Source organism: Pelmatolapia mariae, linkage group LG16_19 (genome assembly GCF_036321145.2).
Source record: "Pelmatolapia mariae isolate MD_Pm_ZW linkage group LG16_19, Pm_UMD_F_2, whole genome shotgun sequence".
Classification (NCBI taxonomy): Eukaryota; Metazoa; Chordata; class Actinopteri; order Cichliformes; family Cichlidae; genus Pelmatolapia; species Pelmatolapia mariae.
In genome coordinates, this window is record NC_086241.1 from 24,214,584 (window position 1) to 24,232,954 (window position 18,371).

The 18,371-nt window shown below is 40.2% G+C and overlaps 1 protein-coding gene across 1 annotated transcript in view; it reads right to left on the minus strand.

The window, feature by feature from the left end:
• cerkl (ceramide kinase-like) overlaps positions 1 to 18,371 on the minus strand; it is a 34,471-nt gene that overhangs the window by 3,481 nt on the left and 12,619 nt on the right. The window contains exons 4-13 of the mRNA XM_063498887.1: positions 17,973 to 18,203; positions 10,309 to 10,440; positions 9,489 to 9,552; positions 6,799 to 6,929; positions 6,605 to 6,679; positions 2,483 to 2,660; positions 1,850 to 1,915; positions 1,356 to 1,393; positions 1,148 to 1,256; positions 925 to 1,021 (exon numbers count right to left, since the gene is read on the minus strand). Of these exons, the coding sequence (XP_063354957.1) occupies positions 925 to 1,021; positions 1,148 to 1,256; positions 1,356 to 1,393; positions 1,850 to 1,915; positions 2,483 to 2,660; positions 6,605 to 6,679; positions 6,799 to 6,929; positions 9,489 to 9,552; positions 10,309 to 10,440; positions 17,973 to 18,203 (1,121 nt within the window). The remainder of the gene's footprint in view (positions 1 to 924; positions 1,022 to 1,147; positions 1,257 to 1,355; positions 1,394 to 1,849; positions 1,916 to 2,482; positions 2,661 to 6,604; positions 6,680 to 6,798; positions 6,930 to 9,488; positions 9,553 to 10,308; positions 10,441 to 17,972; positions 18,204 to 18,371) is intronic.

Genomic DNA, 18,371 nt, shown 5'->3' on the forward strand with positions numbered 1-18,371 from the left:
GTAGGCCAGTCAGTAAACAGCCTGTTTACATCCAAGTCTGAACACCACACTGCCAGTATATTTAGTAAGTGGGTTAGTGTGCAGTCTCTCTGCCCAGACCAGGTCATGCTGAACCAGGCTAATCTACTCACTAACTTCAAGGAAAATTGCGGTATTTTTAAAACTGGGACCTACTTTCCCATCTTCTAGAGTCTTTAGGTGTTGTGAACGTTGAGGGATTGTGATATAATCAGCAGCCATTAATCGGCTGTAACACAATCACAAAATTGTCCCGAGTCAAAGTGCTTGTGTGACACTGAAGTCAAGAGTGAGTTCCCACGACAATAAATTGCTCTCTTCGGTGGAAAACATCCGGGTGGAAACATATATAACAGCTGAGGCTGTCATCGGCATAATCTACACACTGCACCAGCTCTGTGCAATTAAACTAAGCCCATCATGATAACATCAACATGTTGTCTTTGCTTTTTTTGCACAGTAGAGTTTAACTGACGCACAATGTCCACTCAGAACAGTCTTGGATATGTTGATTTCTGCAGGTTTTTGTGTGTTTATGCTGTTGGGATTTTTTTTTTGTTTATTTTCTTGTGTACAAAGATTTGCCCCATTTTTAAAAATTCTTTTAATAGTAATATGTACTGTAGATGATGAAATCCATAAATCATTTGGAATTTCACAATGAGAAATTGCAAACACTTGAACTTTGACTACACCAGACAGAAAAAAATGCATATTTTTTTGAGTAAACTGGGAGTTTGTAAAGAAAAAAAGGTAGCTATCGTACTCCGACATTCCTTAGTTGTGAATATTTTAGATTGCAAATGTTCAGTTCCTGAGCCTTAGAAGATCTGCTAAAGGTTTTAGTGAGGATTGGAATGGAATAAATTGATTCATGTTATTTTCACCTCTGGCAGGTGTTCTCACCTGTCCAGTAGAGCTGCTGTATCTCTTTAGGTGTTTAATAAACTCGGACCTGGAGGTGTTTCCGACCGCAATCAGCGCTGCACTCCCATTTGCCAAACTGTCAAAAACAGGAAGTGGTGGAGACTGTTAGCATTATTAGAAACATCATCATGCATTAACGTGCACTGTGATGCATTCAAGGCCAAAGAGCAGAAGATCGAGCTAATCTTCGTACACTGTGTACCTGGTGTTTGGAGCTAGTCCTTGAGGTGCGTGTGGACTCAGGCAAGGGATAGACATGATGCTGATGCTCAGATACAGGCCCTGATTGGTCACCCAGGACTCCTCCCCCTCTGTACACACAAATCAAAGAAAGAAAAAGTAAGACAGAGAGTAGCTGGTAGCGATTAAAATCTGATTTGTCCATTTTAATAGAGAAGTAGTGGTTTTACCGGACTCTGGGTCCTGGTCTTGGTCCTGGTCCTTATCTCTGAGAAGCAAGAAATCAAGTTAATTTTTCAAACATGACAGAAGAGTTGCATACACAGTGAAGAAAATTTATATAACGGACCAATATCGTCAAACACAGAGCCAGTTATTAAACTAATCATGGTAAAACAACAGCTTTGACTCAAACAGGCTCTCCTCCACACTGTTCTTAATAAATTTACGTTGATTTTGTTTCTGGTAGATTTGTGCTGCAAGTCTCTGTAGTAGACAAGCTGTTACGTGGTGTGTTTGCCTTTCTGGTTCAGCTGCTGAGTAAATGTAACAGCGCAGCAAACTAACAAACACTGTTGGTGTGGAACAATTACAGTCTCCTCTGAGTGCTTGTAACCTGTTTAAACAAATGCATATTGTTTTTTATGGTGGTCTGAAGACACTTTAGATGTACCATCCAACATCACAGAGCGTATGTGCGTGTTTGTGCGTGCGTGTTTCTCACCGCTGTACAAACAAATTGCTGTTTGACTTCCTTGCTGATAAAAAGGAGAGCTGACAGTCCTCCGGTCTGAGGGAGACAGAGAAAAAAAGAAATAAGAAACCAGCTAGTCCTAGACCTAGTTAGACCTCAGTCACACTTAGAGACCAGTTGGCAACCCCTTGGCAACCTCCGGTCACTAAGGAAAAATATGTATTTTATGAGTGCTTGCTTTCAGCATGTGAAAATGGTGGCAAAGAAAGTGATGCACCAAAAATCACCTTGTGATTACTTGTGTTACTAGCAGATTGCCACATGGAAGACACAGACTCTAGCTTTAGTGAAATGATAAAAATGGGATGCTAACAGGAAACAGACAATTTTTTTGCAGGCAAATCAGTGTCATCCATACATACTACGAGTGACCTCAGCAACCTTCCAGCAATCAAAAGCATCACAAGTACCGTGGAGCACTGTATACCTCTTTGTGACCAGTTTCACTCAGCAACAGCTAACAACCTCCAGCAACCAAACAGTCATGGAATACAGTTTTCCTTAGTGACCAGTGGTTGGTCAGTCAGTCAGGTCTGTGTGACTGAGGCCTTAGGAATGCACATTTACATTTAAAAGTAAAAATTATATATGTGTGTGTGTCACCTCAGCCTAGCCAGCGTCTTAACCAGAGCATACTCTCGCCGCCGTGACGATGGCATCCATCTCTTCTTTTCTGCCCTCGCTAAACTCCGCCCTCCAAAGCCAAACATGGCAGAGAAACCGAAGCACACCAACTGGCCATGAGACGAGAAGCTGCACATGTCCACCTGCTGCAGGTGACCTGCAGGCAGAGAGACACCAGCACACTGAGAGAAGACCCTTTAAACGATTCATTAGAAACAGTTAGGATGCAGCACACACACAGCTGTGTTTCCATCACTTCAGAGGACATCACACAACTCTTACTCCAAGCCTTCACACTGAAAATGAATAATTTTGTAACCTTACTATGCGTTTGTACATTTTGTGGTTTTTATCCATTCAAAATGAGACATACAAATACACACAGTCTAAAATACGGCTAATTAACAGAATGTGTGAAGCCGATTAATAACTCAGAGGATTGAAATGAATCTGAGGAAACATTATCAACATTTCCTCAGATTCTTTTTATGTGTGTGGTAAAAATATGGCTTCCACGCCAAACACTGCTTACGGTTTTATTTTTCTACAGCCTTTGAACGCAGCACAAACCATAGAAATAACTAAAATAATTTTAAAAATAACCAGATTTTTCCATCAAGCTCCTTTACTGAGATGCTCCACCAGCTTTTAGATGGATACACACAAAGACACACGCACTAAGCGGGCCATCTGGCCACATACCTGCTGTAACCTACTGAACTGAACTGCTGTCTCCGCACCTGTCTGTCTGACTGCCTGTCTGTCTCTCTGGACAGAATCTGATTTCCTCACCATATGGCGTGTTGTCAGTGTGTTTGTGTGTCAGTGTGTGTTGCGCAGGATTAAAGCTGAGACGGTCAGTGTGTCACCGAGATCAAACCTGCGGCGCTTCTTAAAAGGTCCAACCAATATTCATTTACATCACAAAGTCATTATCTTTCTGTTTGGCTCCTAATCCACCTTTAGGATTTATTTCCATATCATATTGGTAGCTCTTATTCAAAAATATAGTGGATGAATTGGTTGAATGTAAAAAAAAATATTTGTACCTAATATATCCTATATATATTAAGTACAAATATAATAATCAGTGAAAGTAAAAACACCAAAATGACTGAGTTAATTCAGCAGTAAACTAACTGATTATTAGAAAGTTGTGTTAGCGTCACATGAGCTGGATGACCGTCTCTGCTAGCAGTAAAATGCTCACACAAGTCATTTTTAAAAAATGCTGAAATAAATGAATATCAACCAATAATTATCCCACACAAGCATTTAGGGAGGAGACAAAAGACATCCGTCAGAAGTCATATATCTAAAATGGCACCTGTAACAGACTGCTGCACAACTGCAACATAAATGAATTTTAATTTATTTAAAGGGTAGCCCCTTGAGATGCAGTATCTCGTTTTTAAGGGCAGTGCTAAAAATGGACACATGAAACCACCAGTAGGTGGATTTAGGGCTGCTGCTCAGCTCCAAGGCTGTAACTTTAAACTTTGTTTTTTATTGAATTAAACCATAATTTTCCCCCTCTTGAAATGAGCTTTTCTAAAACATACTTTGAAAATACCCCAGCACTCTGTGGAGATGTTGTTATGTCCCTGTATGAGAAGGCTGCTGGGCTTTTTGGACTGATAGCATAGAAATCAAATTATTACTGTTATGTAATATGTCACAGTAAAATGACTCTAATTATTATTATCATCAGAATTTGATACATTCATTCTATTAACATTTAAAAACTCTAGAAGAGTTGAATGATTTATTTATTTTATTGGGTTCATGTGACCAAACAGCGAGCAGGGAGTCGACTCAGTGTCTGAGGAGCTGGTTAGTGCATCTGCTTTGTGAGCTGAGTCTGTTGAGACTGTGAAGCATCCTCATGGAGAAAGCTTGGAAACTTTTTCAGGACTTGTGGTAGTTCTTATAACTTCCAATGTTCACGTTCTTGAGTAAATCATTAATGAAGGTAGACTTATAGTCATTCTGTGCCAAGGCAGAAATTACTGTAATGTGCCTGAAGTGAACAGAGTGTTCATAATGAAAAAAGAAAAACAGCAGACAAAGCAGCAACAAAACTTTCTACACTTTCTACAACATTTCTACACTGCCCAGTACTAATTAGTAGATGACCTGCACAGAAATTACTGGTTTGTGGATAAATGCAGGTAAAAATGCAGACTGACACTTTTGTAAAGCAGGGTTCACATGTACCAGTTTCATGCTTCATTTATGCACTTGTAAATGCACCATATTGCTTGTACTTCTGGCATCAAAATGTCAAAAATCTAATTATTCAGACTGTTGTATATGAGTTACATCAGGCCGTTGTTACTCCCAGACAGCTAGCTTGGTTAATCCTAATTGCTATTTGAACCTCGACCAGCTTGCCTTCTGGTTGTTCGTTACTGCTACGATGACGGTGCCAACAAAGATACCCCTCCAAACACCAGGAGGACCAACCGTCGAGTATTAATTTAATATATATCAATGTAATATTGAATCTGTTTGTGAGTCTGGAGATACAGTATGCTGAAGTTTCAGTGTATAGGCTATTGCATTGCTTTGGGTTTGCTGCTATATCAGAAAAGAGAAATTCACATATTGCTAAAATTGTCTCTATTTTTGTCCCACTCATTGTTGCAGTGAAGGTTTCTAACAAGCCAGGCTAGAAAAGACTCAGCAGGTTTTGAACTTCTGGAAAAATTTTAAACTCTGTGAGCAAGAAGTAGTTTTTCATACAACAATGAACGAGGCAAACTGCTTTAAACAGGTAAGGTGATCATTGATGAGATTATTGCAAAGTGGTCAAGGTGGTGACTTTCATGTCATGGTTTTATATATTTATGTTTAGAGATCAGGACAGAATTGGCCCCCTTATGAAGAATTTTCCAGCCTCTGTTAAGCAGAGCAATGAATTTTGAACACAGCTTTTCCATACATTAGTTTAATTTTGGGTGCTTATATTATTTTACTTTGCACACAGAAAAAAATACCCCCGCAAAGCTAATAGCCAATTGTGTTTCCTTTTTGTTGGATAGCAGCCTGCAGCCATTTGTTGTAGTTTTCGCCTGTAGATCTCACTACAGCTGAAACGCTTTTTTATATACAAAAAACAGCCAGAAATACAAAAAGTCTGACACACACCTATAAACAAGCTAAGGCCATTTCACATACAGAAAATTTTAAGTGTCAGCTGCAACTCCCAAACTTAAGTTGATAAAAGGTCAACAGTTAAGCCGCTATTTTCAAGGGATGCTCAGGCTCTGGTAACCATAGCAACAGCACTGATGCTTCCGCCCTTGTTAGTAGTTTAACGTCCAGCAAGGAGATCATGTGATTGTGGATGAGCCCACTTCATCAGTGTTATGAAGACAGGAAAATTCACCTGCAGTCACCTGGTGTCCGTGGGAACAGCTTCCTACCTGGGAATTTTAACAGTTTTCTATTGTTCAGGACGTAGTCTCATTAGGGCTATTGAATTTTCCCATCTGTCTCACACACATACAAACTCAGCTCGCAGTATTAATTAGTGACAATGAAACATCATCACACCATAAGCTGTCATTCAAACACAGCTGCCCGCCCTGCTGCTGGCTGATTGGTTACCGTGTTTACCTGACAGTGTGGTGGTCAGAGACAAAGGGGGCGGGGCTGCTGCGAGCAGTGTAAACCTGTGATTTAGTGATTTCAAGTGAAACAGACCCTGTTGTTAGACATCTGTCTGTTCACTCCCTCCAGAGTCCAGTCTCACCGTCTGTCTGCATGTTTGTTTGTTCTTAAACACTGTCCCTGCTGCCGGACTGACATTCAGCCAATCACACCAAAGCTTAGCAAGAGCACAAGCTCCTGATTCGCTCCCTGTGATATGCTTTAAGGAAATTATGTCTGTTACACGAAGAACCTGGCTACGATTGCCACAGATTTAATATTAAAACAGAACAGATTTTTGTCTTTGAAAATTTAAAATTTTGGACATAAACGTGACAGATTTATAAAAAGGCATAGACGACGCTAGGTGATCCAAATATAGATTTACTAAAGACAATTCCAACCAACCCCAATCTATGTAACAGATCTACAACATGTAAGCTTTACCCAAGACGATGTGGAGGGCAGCAGTGACTGGATCTCTGACTCCATGAACAGAACAGGAAACCACATCTGTGGAACCTGCAAACGTGAAGACAGACCGTTAATAAAAGTACTTCATGTCGTTTTTTTTCATACCAGCATACCAAACCTTACGAGACCTTAAAGCAGTGGTTCTATATGAGAATGCCCTCTCTTACCAGCTGGGATGATTCCCAGTGGCAGTGCAGCTCTCACTGGTTTTTCTGGGGAATCTGCATCCAGCTGGGCTCTGAGGACCAAAGCATGACACAGCTCTGCAACTGAACCATCTCCACCGACGCACACCACCCTGACGGACAGGTGGAAAAAAACTAGTGTGAGGACAGGTAGACATTTACACAAGTCAGTCTCAATCATCCAAATCTAAATAAGGATTTATTGTGAAGGTCATTGAGATGGTTATACTAAGTCAAGGACACAGACTTCACTGACATTATAGTCCTCTTATAGTGCTTTTGAGGTCTGCTTGAAGTGTTGATCCATTGTTGGCTCATTGAAATGTGAAGTCTCCATAGACGCATGGTCACAAAAAATTGTCAGAGACTCAATCTTGGCACCTAATGACAACATTTACATTATTTGGACCCAAGCGGACTTAACAAACTCACAGCCACAAAAAGTATAATGCACCTAGAAGACATTTCACAGATCTCAAACTCCTGATGATTTAAAGGAAAACCATCCAGCAGAGGATGTGGCTTTTCTAGTAAAATTGACAATTTGTTTTATAATACAACAGGGTAAGTAACTAAAATGTTTTTGGGCACTAACTAAAATGTTTGTGCAGCGTGGTCCTGAATGTGTGATGCTGAGTACTTATTTCTTTTAACTATTGATGAATATCGACGGATGGTGAATGGATATTTATAAATACTCTAGGTTGTATTTTCACTGCAAAGGTTTGTATTTTAATTAAGCACAAATATTTCTCAACATTTCTTGTTCAGTAGAAAAACAGTACCAAAGTTTTGACACTAGAATTAGACTACAACTAAACTAGTAGACACACAGAAACTGGATTTCAGAATGACTGTGATGGGTTTTATTTTGAAAGGCTCCAGTGAATTGCTCTCCTACAGTCACCAGAGTTCATGAACTCTTTAATATTTATGATTGCTGGGGTTTTTTAAAGGTCTACAGGCAGTAGTATAATCCATGTCTTGTGTTTTATTTACATTCTCTGGTTGTGTTTTAGAATCTTAAGTTAAGTGTTAAAATCTTAAGTTTAGAATAAAGTTGACTATAAAACTAAAACAAACATATTATATTTAACTCATGGTGTGAAATGCTTTCGAGCAATATTTTAACCATAACAGATGGAGAGAAAAAAAAATAAGAAATCACAATCACAGGGTGAGAAAAAGGATACACTCTGGACAGTCTATCATATGGTAAGCTCAAAGAGACAGAGAGGGAATCATTTACAGTCACATTTCTACTAATGACCCATACAGAGTCACACGAAAGATAAAAATCATATTTTGATCGCTTTTGAAAAAAAAAAGTATTTTATTTTAGGGTAGGGTGGGAGGCAGTTATTGTTTGTTAGTATTAATGAAAAAAAGTTTAAAAAAAAAGTGAGAAAGTGAGAAGGTTCATCTTCCGAGTCTTTATTTGCAGTAAATGGGAGGTGAACAGTCTCCATCCCCTCCCCCTCTTCCTGAGTATGGGATTACCTGGAGCTGTAGTCGCCACGGTGACAGCCAACCTAATTGGCAAATGTAGGTTTCAACCAAATCACACACACACACACACACACACACACACACACACACACACACACATACATAGACATACACAGACACACACACACACACACACATACACACACACACATACCCAACCACCTACCCACACTCAGCAGCTAGCTTAGCAACGCGGAGCTAATCTTCTCTAAGCACATTAAGCTTTATGAGGGCTGAGCACAAAAGCTGCTTACACACACACACACACACACACACACACACGCACACAAACCATCAGAAAAAGACCGATGAGAATTTGATAGCTGCTTTTGTACTTGTAGCTGCTGTTCTATCATTGGAATGGAAAGTTATTTTAACTTTAACAACAAAGTGAACAGTTAATGTTTGGTATTTGATCATCTTACCTGTGTGTGTGTGTGTGTGTGTGTGTGTGTGTGTGTGTGTGTGTGTGTGTGTGTGTGTGTGTGTGTGTGTGCATGAGGTGTGTGAGATCAGTCAGGGTCAGTGTGTTTCAGTGTCCGCCTCTGACAGTAAACTGCTGTTTGATTATCCAGTTCACCTCAGTTCAGCAGCAGGATGATGTCACAATTTAAACATGGTAACTTTCATGTCAACGCACTTACCTTTAAACAGTCAACTATTTCCAACTGTAAAATTCCACTATCACCTGTCCTCCTGAGGAATAGGGACCAGCTGATCGTCGGCTGGCTTTCTTTTAACCTGGACCTGAGATCATTTATCTCGCCTTCAAGTGCATATTTTAGACTCATCCAGTTTAAAAGCTACAGACAGTTTCATCGATCTCACAGTGCTGACAGCGGGTTGCTTTAAGCTTAACATACAGAAACGTCTACTTGATATTTGACACACACGATACAGCAGATCATCTGATCATCTTCAAGTGCGTTGACTACTTTCAGCACAATTAAACGTGGCTCCACCTGTCTTTAATCAGTCACACATTGGTTCAGAAAGCAACATATTATGATACTGAACATCTATGGATGAATAATAACAAAACTACATTTAAATTGTAAATTATTTTTACAATAATTTCTTACTCTGGATTTTTTAATGGAAAAATCCTGATGAATCCCAACCAAGCAATGATTTTGAAAGCAAAAAAGATATAGATGACTAACCCATCATATTCATCCAGTTTGCATTCCTTTATCACTGAGAGAGCATGACCCTTCCTCTCTGTTACTGGAGAGAGAAAGACAGGTAAAGACAGAGAGAGGGGGAAAAAATAAGTAAGCAGATGGAGAGACATTGAGATGGACAGAGATAAAGTGTTCGTGCATATGTGTGGTCAGATGAAGTGTGTGTTTGATGACTGCCAAAAAAAAAGTGGGACAGCGGATATCACACCATCTGCTGAGAGGGGGAGAGTAGAAGCAACCAGGAGGAATCAAGAAAAAAGGAGGAGAAAGAGGAAACATGGGAAAAGTGATGAGAGAAGAAGATAGGAAATGAGAAGGAAAGAGGACACAAGGATATGAGGCAGGAGAGGAAAACAGAAAGGTGAAAAGAGGACAGGTGGAAAGAAAACAAGAAAACAGCAGAGAGGAGAAGCACTGGAAATGAGACAAGAGCAAATGATTGGAAACAGGAGGAGACAGGAAAGGAGAGGAAAAAAGATGGAGAAGATGAGGGGAGGAGTGCAGAGGAGGCTGTCTCCCTCTGTCACAACAGATGGGCTAAGCTCCGCCCCCTATATCAGGTTACCTAGCGACCAGAAGCTGCCATTAACTCTGACCTTTGGACTCCCTCCACACACACGCGCGCACACAGATTTCAGTATCATGTCTGGTGTCAGTAAAGATCTAGGTGTTAAAACCCTGCCTCACATAGTTTTATATTTAAAAATAAACACAAAAATACGTACATTTATTTATATTTATTAATCTAATTTTTCAGTGTTTCTTCTGAGCAGAAAAATAAATACTTGGATGGACAAACCGGTGATGTCGGTTCGGATGTCAGCCATCTTGAATAGAGGAGCCACGTGGTCTCTGTAGATGTGAACGGCCTCCTTCTTGTGGCTGCTAGGGTTGATGAAGACCTTCAGATTTGTAGGACGGCTGCTGAACCCTGAAAACACACATGCACACACACATTTAGCAGGTGGATCATAGGTTGGATTTTGAAAGAAAATGAAACCCTGCAATGGTTGGTTAGCTACACTAGTGATGGGCTATGAGTCAGTTATTGTTCAACAGACTAAAAGATAGTTAGGTCCATACGTCTTAGCACAGTAATATCACAACAGTGAATTTTAAACAAAACAATGTAGATGTGAAGTAGACACAGCTTTAATTCAAAAGCTCTCCATTAACACTTCAGTAATTACAGTGATTTTCATGCAGAGTCCCCCCATTTTCAGAGGATCAAAAATGACTCCATGCATTACTAAGAGATTTTGCCCAGATGTGCAAACCAGCTGGTGGCAAACTGGTTCACAGTCATGAGTTTTTGATCCTCTGAGTCTCCTTTATTGAGACTCAGTTGCACTTCATGTTTATTAGCATTTAGCAGATATCTGAGTAGTGACGCCTGCTTTTCAGGAGTGGCTGTGTGATGACGTTACCGGCAGCACCTGAAGCAACCGTTGCAGTGGGGTATACTGGCGGCTTTACACTGCTACTAGCATAGCTCCTTGGCTGTACGTAATATTTCCAACTACACCACATGCCACTGTGTGTTTTGGTCCACAATATAGTGCCCTTAAAAGTCAAAAATGAAAGAAAAAAAAATGTGTTCATGTGCTACCTTTAGTGAACAAAAAAGATAAAATAGAAAAATTACTGCTGCTGATTACATAAAGTTCTGGATTATAAAATGTCTATGAACTATCTTTCATCATAGCCAGCTGAGGGTTCCACTTCACGTTCCTCTGCAGCTATGTTCTGATAGGTGAAGCAGTTTTATATGTTTATTTATGTGTACTCAAGAAGTTAAATAACTTTTCATTTTGGACAATAAGATTTGGAAGACTGCAAATATTTTTCTAAAAATACTAAAATTTTAATATGAGCTCTTAATGCGTTAATTAAAACGACAATCAACTTACCAAGTGATGACAAACATAATCAATCAGCCCAACAGCTGACTGTCCTTACTTGAACGCTGATCATAACACACTTTGTTATCGTGGCTGACATTAAGTATCTGAACAAACTGAAGAACATCTTCACTTAAAATTCTGCATGGATCAGAAACTGACTTCCACATGCCCTAAATTTAAAGTATTAACCCAGAGATATATATAAATAAACAGATAACACGTGTCTGTACAGCTGCTTCAGTATATGTGGAGGTGGCCTGTTTGATACATCAGAATATTGTTTACATCTCCAACACTGGTTGATACACTGATGGGTCTGTGTGTGTGTTGTTTCATAATATCGACACACTACACACATACACAGACCCCCTGTATGACGCATCATTAGGCAGATTTAGAGACCGCATTATGAATCCCTCTGGACCATCTCAGATCAATACACACACACCAGCTCCATTATCCCTCTCATTACTATAATCTGCTCCCAAAAGGCCGTGACCTCGCCCTGTTAATGACCCCCACACACATATACACACTGTGCACCTCCTGCCATCACTCCACCCCACGGCTCTGACCAGGTTCTCCGGAGCTCCTGTGAGGAGCTACCCGACACCTCCACCTCTCTCTAGTGGTCCCCCATCAAATACCAGGATCTCCACCCTGTCGTTGTCCCACAAATCTCAGGCCTATTTCCATTCTAAGCAACACATCTGTGCTGCAGCACTAAACAAACAAGCCTGAATAAACCTACATTTCTTTTTGGTTTTATGTGGAAATGCAATCAATTAAAAAAGGCCTCAAAAGACACCTTATCTCTTACTGATCTTATAATTATAAGAAAGAACCTTGTGATGATAACAGAGGGTCTCATTATTATCATCAGGAGCAAAGTTGGGTTGCTAAGTTTTCAATATTTATTCATGTGTGCTGTAATTGATTCTCCTTCAGTTTAACGAGCATGGATTATTCTGCTCTTTATCTGCTAATATCAAGAGAAATGGAAACCAAACAAACCTTTACTTTGAAATCTGGAAGTATTCTTTGGTGGGATTGGCAGTACTTTTAAAGTGGCTTATGAAACTGCCTATCAGGTCAGTGTTTAGTTCAGTAAATTCAATACCAGGAAACCCTAAATTGGAATTGTTGCAGTAACCTCTGTCCCACACTTGTGAAATATCTTTTGACCACCAGAGTTGTTTTACTGGTATCACCACCACCCATCAGTGTTTCTTAAACTGAGCATTTAAAACACAAGAGCAGCTGTTTTGAAAACGCAAAGGCGAATGGCAGCTGATTCTATTGTGGATTTTTTAAAGCCACCTTGGATGAATTTTAGAAAGAGAGTAACTTCAGCAGGTCAGACTGGGCTTTCTGCATGTACACTCCCAACATCTTGAAATAACTGCACACTTTTAACCAATAATAATAATAATAATTTAAAAAAAGATTTCATTGCATCCCATATTAAAGAATAAAATACATGTAGATTAAATAAAATAATGGCATGATTGCCCACTGATTACCTAGCTTTAGTGACAACTGATGACTTTTCTCATTGTGAGATCTTTTCTTGTAGTAACAGTGCACAGTACAGTAGTGGTAGATTTTGGTATTGGCGGTGGTTGTCTTTGTCTTGTTCTCCACCTGCTGCAGGTTCTGGTTCAAGTGACTCTTCAGTCTACAGCAAATCTCCAGAACATGCAGACATGCAGCACATAATCTTAGATAGACCTTGGGATGACAGAGGGCTTTATTCTTTCTTACTAGACATTGTGCTTTCAATTTCTTATGCAATCCAGGAATAGGGAACTGTACATTTGAAAATGAGTGGGTTTTCCAGAATGTTGAAAAATAAAGACTTAACATTTAGACCAGTTACACTTCTTTTAGAGAGTGTATACTGGCAACTTGCTTATAAAAGCTAATTATGTGTTAAAAATGACAGAAATCACTCTCACACTGTTGATACATAAACAGATGCTTTCTGTCATAAAGGAACCATCTTCACAACAAATGTAAGAAGACGACAGACTCACAGATATAAAGAGGTCAAGTATCCATCAGATCATCTCCGAGCCTTGACCAGTGACAGGTTGCTATGGCGCTGCTGAAATGTTACCATGGTAAACAATCCCTGTGTCATCAAGGAGTAGTGTTGAGTTTCTGACTGAGCACTTAAGACTGGACTGCTGCATGTTGTTTACAAACAGACTCCATCTTATTATAGCTTTCAAACATCATTTTTCCTGTCTGTGTATGTTCTCAGTCATCCAGGTCATCGTAAACCTAAGGAAATCCAAATCTTTCCATCCTTAGATCATTTTTAATTAGTTCACAGCTTCATTACCTACACAGGTTTTCTGTGAAGCATTTAGCATGCAGTCATTAGATCAGTCTCAGTCTGTATCAGTTTCTCTAGTGTGAAAATGTGCTACTTTACACTTTTTTTTAAATCACTGCAAGTTGAAACATTTTGCAATTAAGGGGGTTTTAATTATAAATGATAGTCACAGTGGACAGTGCGGGCTGACAGAGGTTATAGGAAAAGGGAGGAAGGGTATCAATATCAAACTATTAGTGACATGGTGCTCAGAGCATTTGCACCCGTGGAGTATGCAGCTCAAACGCTCACATATCTGGTTGTCCATAACGATGACATGCTTCACTAGTTCAAGATTTTGGATTTGAGGAGGAACAATCTAGACAACACCTTTCTAAAAGACTGTAAGGAAAGCCACCTCAGATGGTAAACACTCATCTTCCTGGGAGTCCCGGGAGCTCTTATATATAAATAAAAGGCGATGGAAAATACAGTGCATGGGTAGCACGTTCCTGAATTTAATAAAACACAACTATACTCCATTTCTAGAGGTAAAACCTTGCATTTTGATGTTGTCCTTTTGACCATATGACAACTTATAGTACCACTGGACTAACAACACCCATTTTACTCTGATACTGTGACCCCAAGGTTTCTGTAAGCAAGCAGCAACCGCAAGACAAAAGATCTGGGAGGGGTCGCTGTGGCACCTGATCACTTCAGTTGTCCTGCGATTTCCACCGGCCTGTCAGTCTGTTGTGGTGTTAAACAACTGCGGTCAGTCGATCTTGCAGACTGACTGTGTGTATGGAATTGGAGTCTATACGGCAGCAGTTCTCGCCTTTTGTCACTGACTACCATTCACTTTCTGAACAGCATTCTGCAGCTGCTTCACACAGCAAACAACAAAAAATGAGGTTCCAGAAACAGGAAGTGTCTGCGCTGTGCTCACCATTGTGCAGATGACTGTTCAGACCCGAAGGTTAAGAAGTGGTGCCGGCGTTGGCTGCGGCGGGACTGCCCGCTCGGTGACGCCATGATTCGCACAACAATACGCTTTTCACACTGACCTCTGGCTGGAAAATAGGCTTAATGTCCGCACAGCGGCAGAGCTACTGACTGTGTTTACCTTTCACACACACACACACAGGCACACAGACTCCTCTGCTGCGGTGTGTAAAGTCACAAAAGCCGTCACAGCTTGATGTGCAGTGTGACCACTTGAGCTGACACACGACCTGCGGGCCATTCATGTCTGTGAGTGTGAGTGTGAGGCCATAAGACAAAGACTTGAAGAAGTTGTGACTTTGCTGCAGGGCCTCATGGGTAATCTGGTTTGATAGACAGACAGATGGACAGACAGACAGGTGACCAGCGATAACATGTCAGACTGATGCCATGGTGATAAAAGGACAGTAATGTGTGTGTGACCTCTGACCTCTTCATTTATGGATAGCTTGTAATGTCTCTGTTGCAGTTGGCGTGGTTGGACAAATAGAGAAGAACTGAAATGTAAAATGTGTCCATGTGAGTTAAATCCACACAACAAGCACTTCAACATTTCTATTGTGTGTTAACTGTCAGCCACGCACCGCCCACTACAGTGCACCTGGGAAATCAGCGTCTGGGAACGTCTGACTGCAGCAACATCCAGAGCTTTAGCAGCAGGTGGTTGGGCGATGAAGAGGTTATTCTTCTGAAAACTTTATGTTCTATAGAAAAAATATACTGATGTCTAAAGAAACTAAACAACTGTGACATCTTCTGCACTTTATTTGCTACTTGAGACTGAATCAGAGACATAAGATTGTTTTTTGGGGTTTTTTTCCCAGCATGGTGCAGAAGAACTGAACTCAAGGCTCGGATGTCAAACACATTGCACACCATTGGGTGAACTTGAACACCAACAACAGGCCAGCCCCTAAATAAGGCCACGCTAAAGCTATTGCAGCTGCAGATTCAGAAATATTACTGAAAACCTGAAACTAGAAAAAAGTCATGTCTCCATGCTTTCAGCCTTGCAGTGTATGTTGGCTAAAGTTCCAAGCCTCAGAGATATTTCTTATGCACTAAATATGAAGTGGTTGTATACACACACGTGTTCATGCAGACAGTAACTAATCTCTCCTGCAGACAACATGATTTAACTGCTGACAGCACTTTACTGAGTACTGCTAAATGTGTGTGTGTGTGTGTGTGTGTGTGTGTGTGTGTGTGTGTGTGTGTGTGTGTGTGTGTGTGTGTAATCCTTTGTCTTTGTTCCTGTGGATTAGCAGATTAGTTCTCTGGTCTGATGTAACTGTGACTCACCTCATTAAACTGAGTGATGAACAGATAGAAAACAATGAAATTTTAATCTGAGCGGCTAGCACTGCATCATCATGCAAATCATCTGCAGAGGTACAAAACACAAAGGTGTGCGTTTTAAATCCTGCTATATCTTGGGCAGCTGCAGTGCTGACTGACCATGTTGGCTTAGAAACATATCAGCACAGATTTCAGCTCAGTTTTGTTCCAAATAACATAAGATTTTGAAATGTTATACATTAAAGCCCCTGAACTATAATAATGGCAGGGTGTCAGCACATCTAAGCAGAACAACCAGTAAAAAAAACTGCAACCTTTCCACAGACTGTAGAAAAATCTGCTTTATCAATCTAAACAGTTTATGGTCCAGACTAACTTGCAAGCCAAAGTTTTATTGCTATCACTTGCAATAACCCACATGTTTAATTACTATGTTTAGTATTTTAGTTAAGTGTGTTAGCATGCTAACATTTGCTAATTAGCAAAACAGATTGTATATAAAAGCTTTTGGACTTGACAATTGTAGGCAACGCACAAGTGTTTTAACCCTGGATCCCCCCAAGCAAAGGACAAATCCTGTGGTTGCAAAAACACTTTAAGTTATACAGAAGTTTCTGGGGGGAAAAACAGCTCTGTTTCCATGATCTGCAACCTCTGTGAACACTGATGATTTTACGAGCTAGTTTCAAGTCTTATTGAATAAAACATTGATTTTGTAAATTATGATCCCCATTATTATCAGAAAGGAGCATGAAGCACGGTTATCTCACTTGGTAATGACTTGTGATTAACATGACAAGAATCCTCCACTGTTTGGTTTCAAAGTCAGACACCCCACAAAGGCAACGTCTGGTTTTAAAAAGCTAAGATCATAAACACGATCTTAGCTTGAAGCTAAGCTTGAAGCGTTGCAATGGGACTTCACTGAATGAGCACTCAACACAAAGAACAGCTAAGGCTGATGGGGATGACAGTTTTTCAGATATTATAACAAATTAAAATTCTGGCCTAATGAAAAATGTATTATAATTCAATCTTCCAACAATGCAAACATTTCCAACACGTTACTACTTGATTTTTCTTTTTCAGCTTTTCCAAACAGAACACTCTTGTTAATGAAAGTGAACATCAAAAACAAGACTTTATGACTCCAAAATCAACTATTTCCCATGGTAGCATCTCATCAGCAAAAATACCAAATAATCAGAGCCCAGAATACAGACCAGCATCAGAATTTTGTTCTGCTACAAAGAGTGCTGCCTTTTATTTACAGTTGTGGGTGTGGCAATTTTTAGGATACCTTACTGACAACATTTGTACAAAAACATGTAGAAATACAGATGTTGTATGTCTAGTAAGAATCCATATATTTATTCATTCATTTAACAGTTGTATGAGCTATGATGTAAATAAAAATATGAGTTTAAATTTGTAATTTGTGAATTTAATGACAAACTCCATCTAAATCAGTCTCCATTCATCAAACCATCTAATGGACAGATGCTAAGCGTGCTAGTTATAACAGTATTACTCAGCAGTGTGTGTGTACAGTATAATCATCTTAGAGTATGACACTCACTGAAGCACTGACTCACGTTTCTCCTGTTTCAGCTCTTATGTAACACAAACTGCCAGTCTCATTTTCAATGAGTCCATCACAGTTGGATGTTCAATGTGGGCCCAAGGAACCTCCAAACTGGGTCTCATCCATTAGCTTGGTCACATTTACATTTCACTGTTTTGTCCAAAGAAATTTCACAGCATCTGGGTGTTACTTTCAACATTTTGACAGAAACCATGAACCCCAAATGGTTAATGGCTGACCAGCTCCACCATCTAAGACAAAGATGCTGAATACTGACAAAAATACTCCTGGTTTGCTTTTGTGTGCTTGCTGCTTGAACTGCATGACAGTCTGAATGTCTGTGTTACCTGTGAGCAGCTCCTTCAGGGTGTTGTACCAGGTGTGTGTGTGTTCTGAGGAGGCATTGTGGAGGTGCAGTGTGTCCTCCTCCAGCCTTCTCCCTTTCCTCCTACACCAGAAGAGAGCCACACCAAGCACGGGTCCCCCTGACTCCTGGCCCGCAGCTCGCCTCCGCTTCACCTTCACTGCAAATATGTCTTGCAGCAGCACCTCACCTGACTGTGGGACACCAGTCTCACCTGCAGAGAAAAAGGTAGTTAACAGACAGCACTTGAACACAGCACACTGTTTAATGAACAAGGTACATGATGGACATCTGAGAGGTTTGGGTACGTTTTTGAAAGGGACCAGGCTAACAGTTTCCCTCTGCTTCCAGTCTCTGTGCTAAGCTAAGCTAAAAACATCCT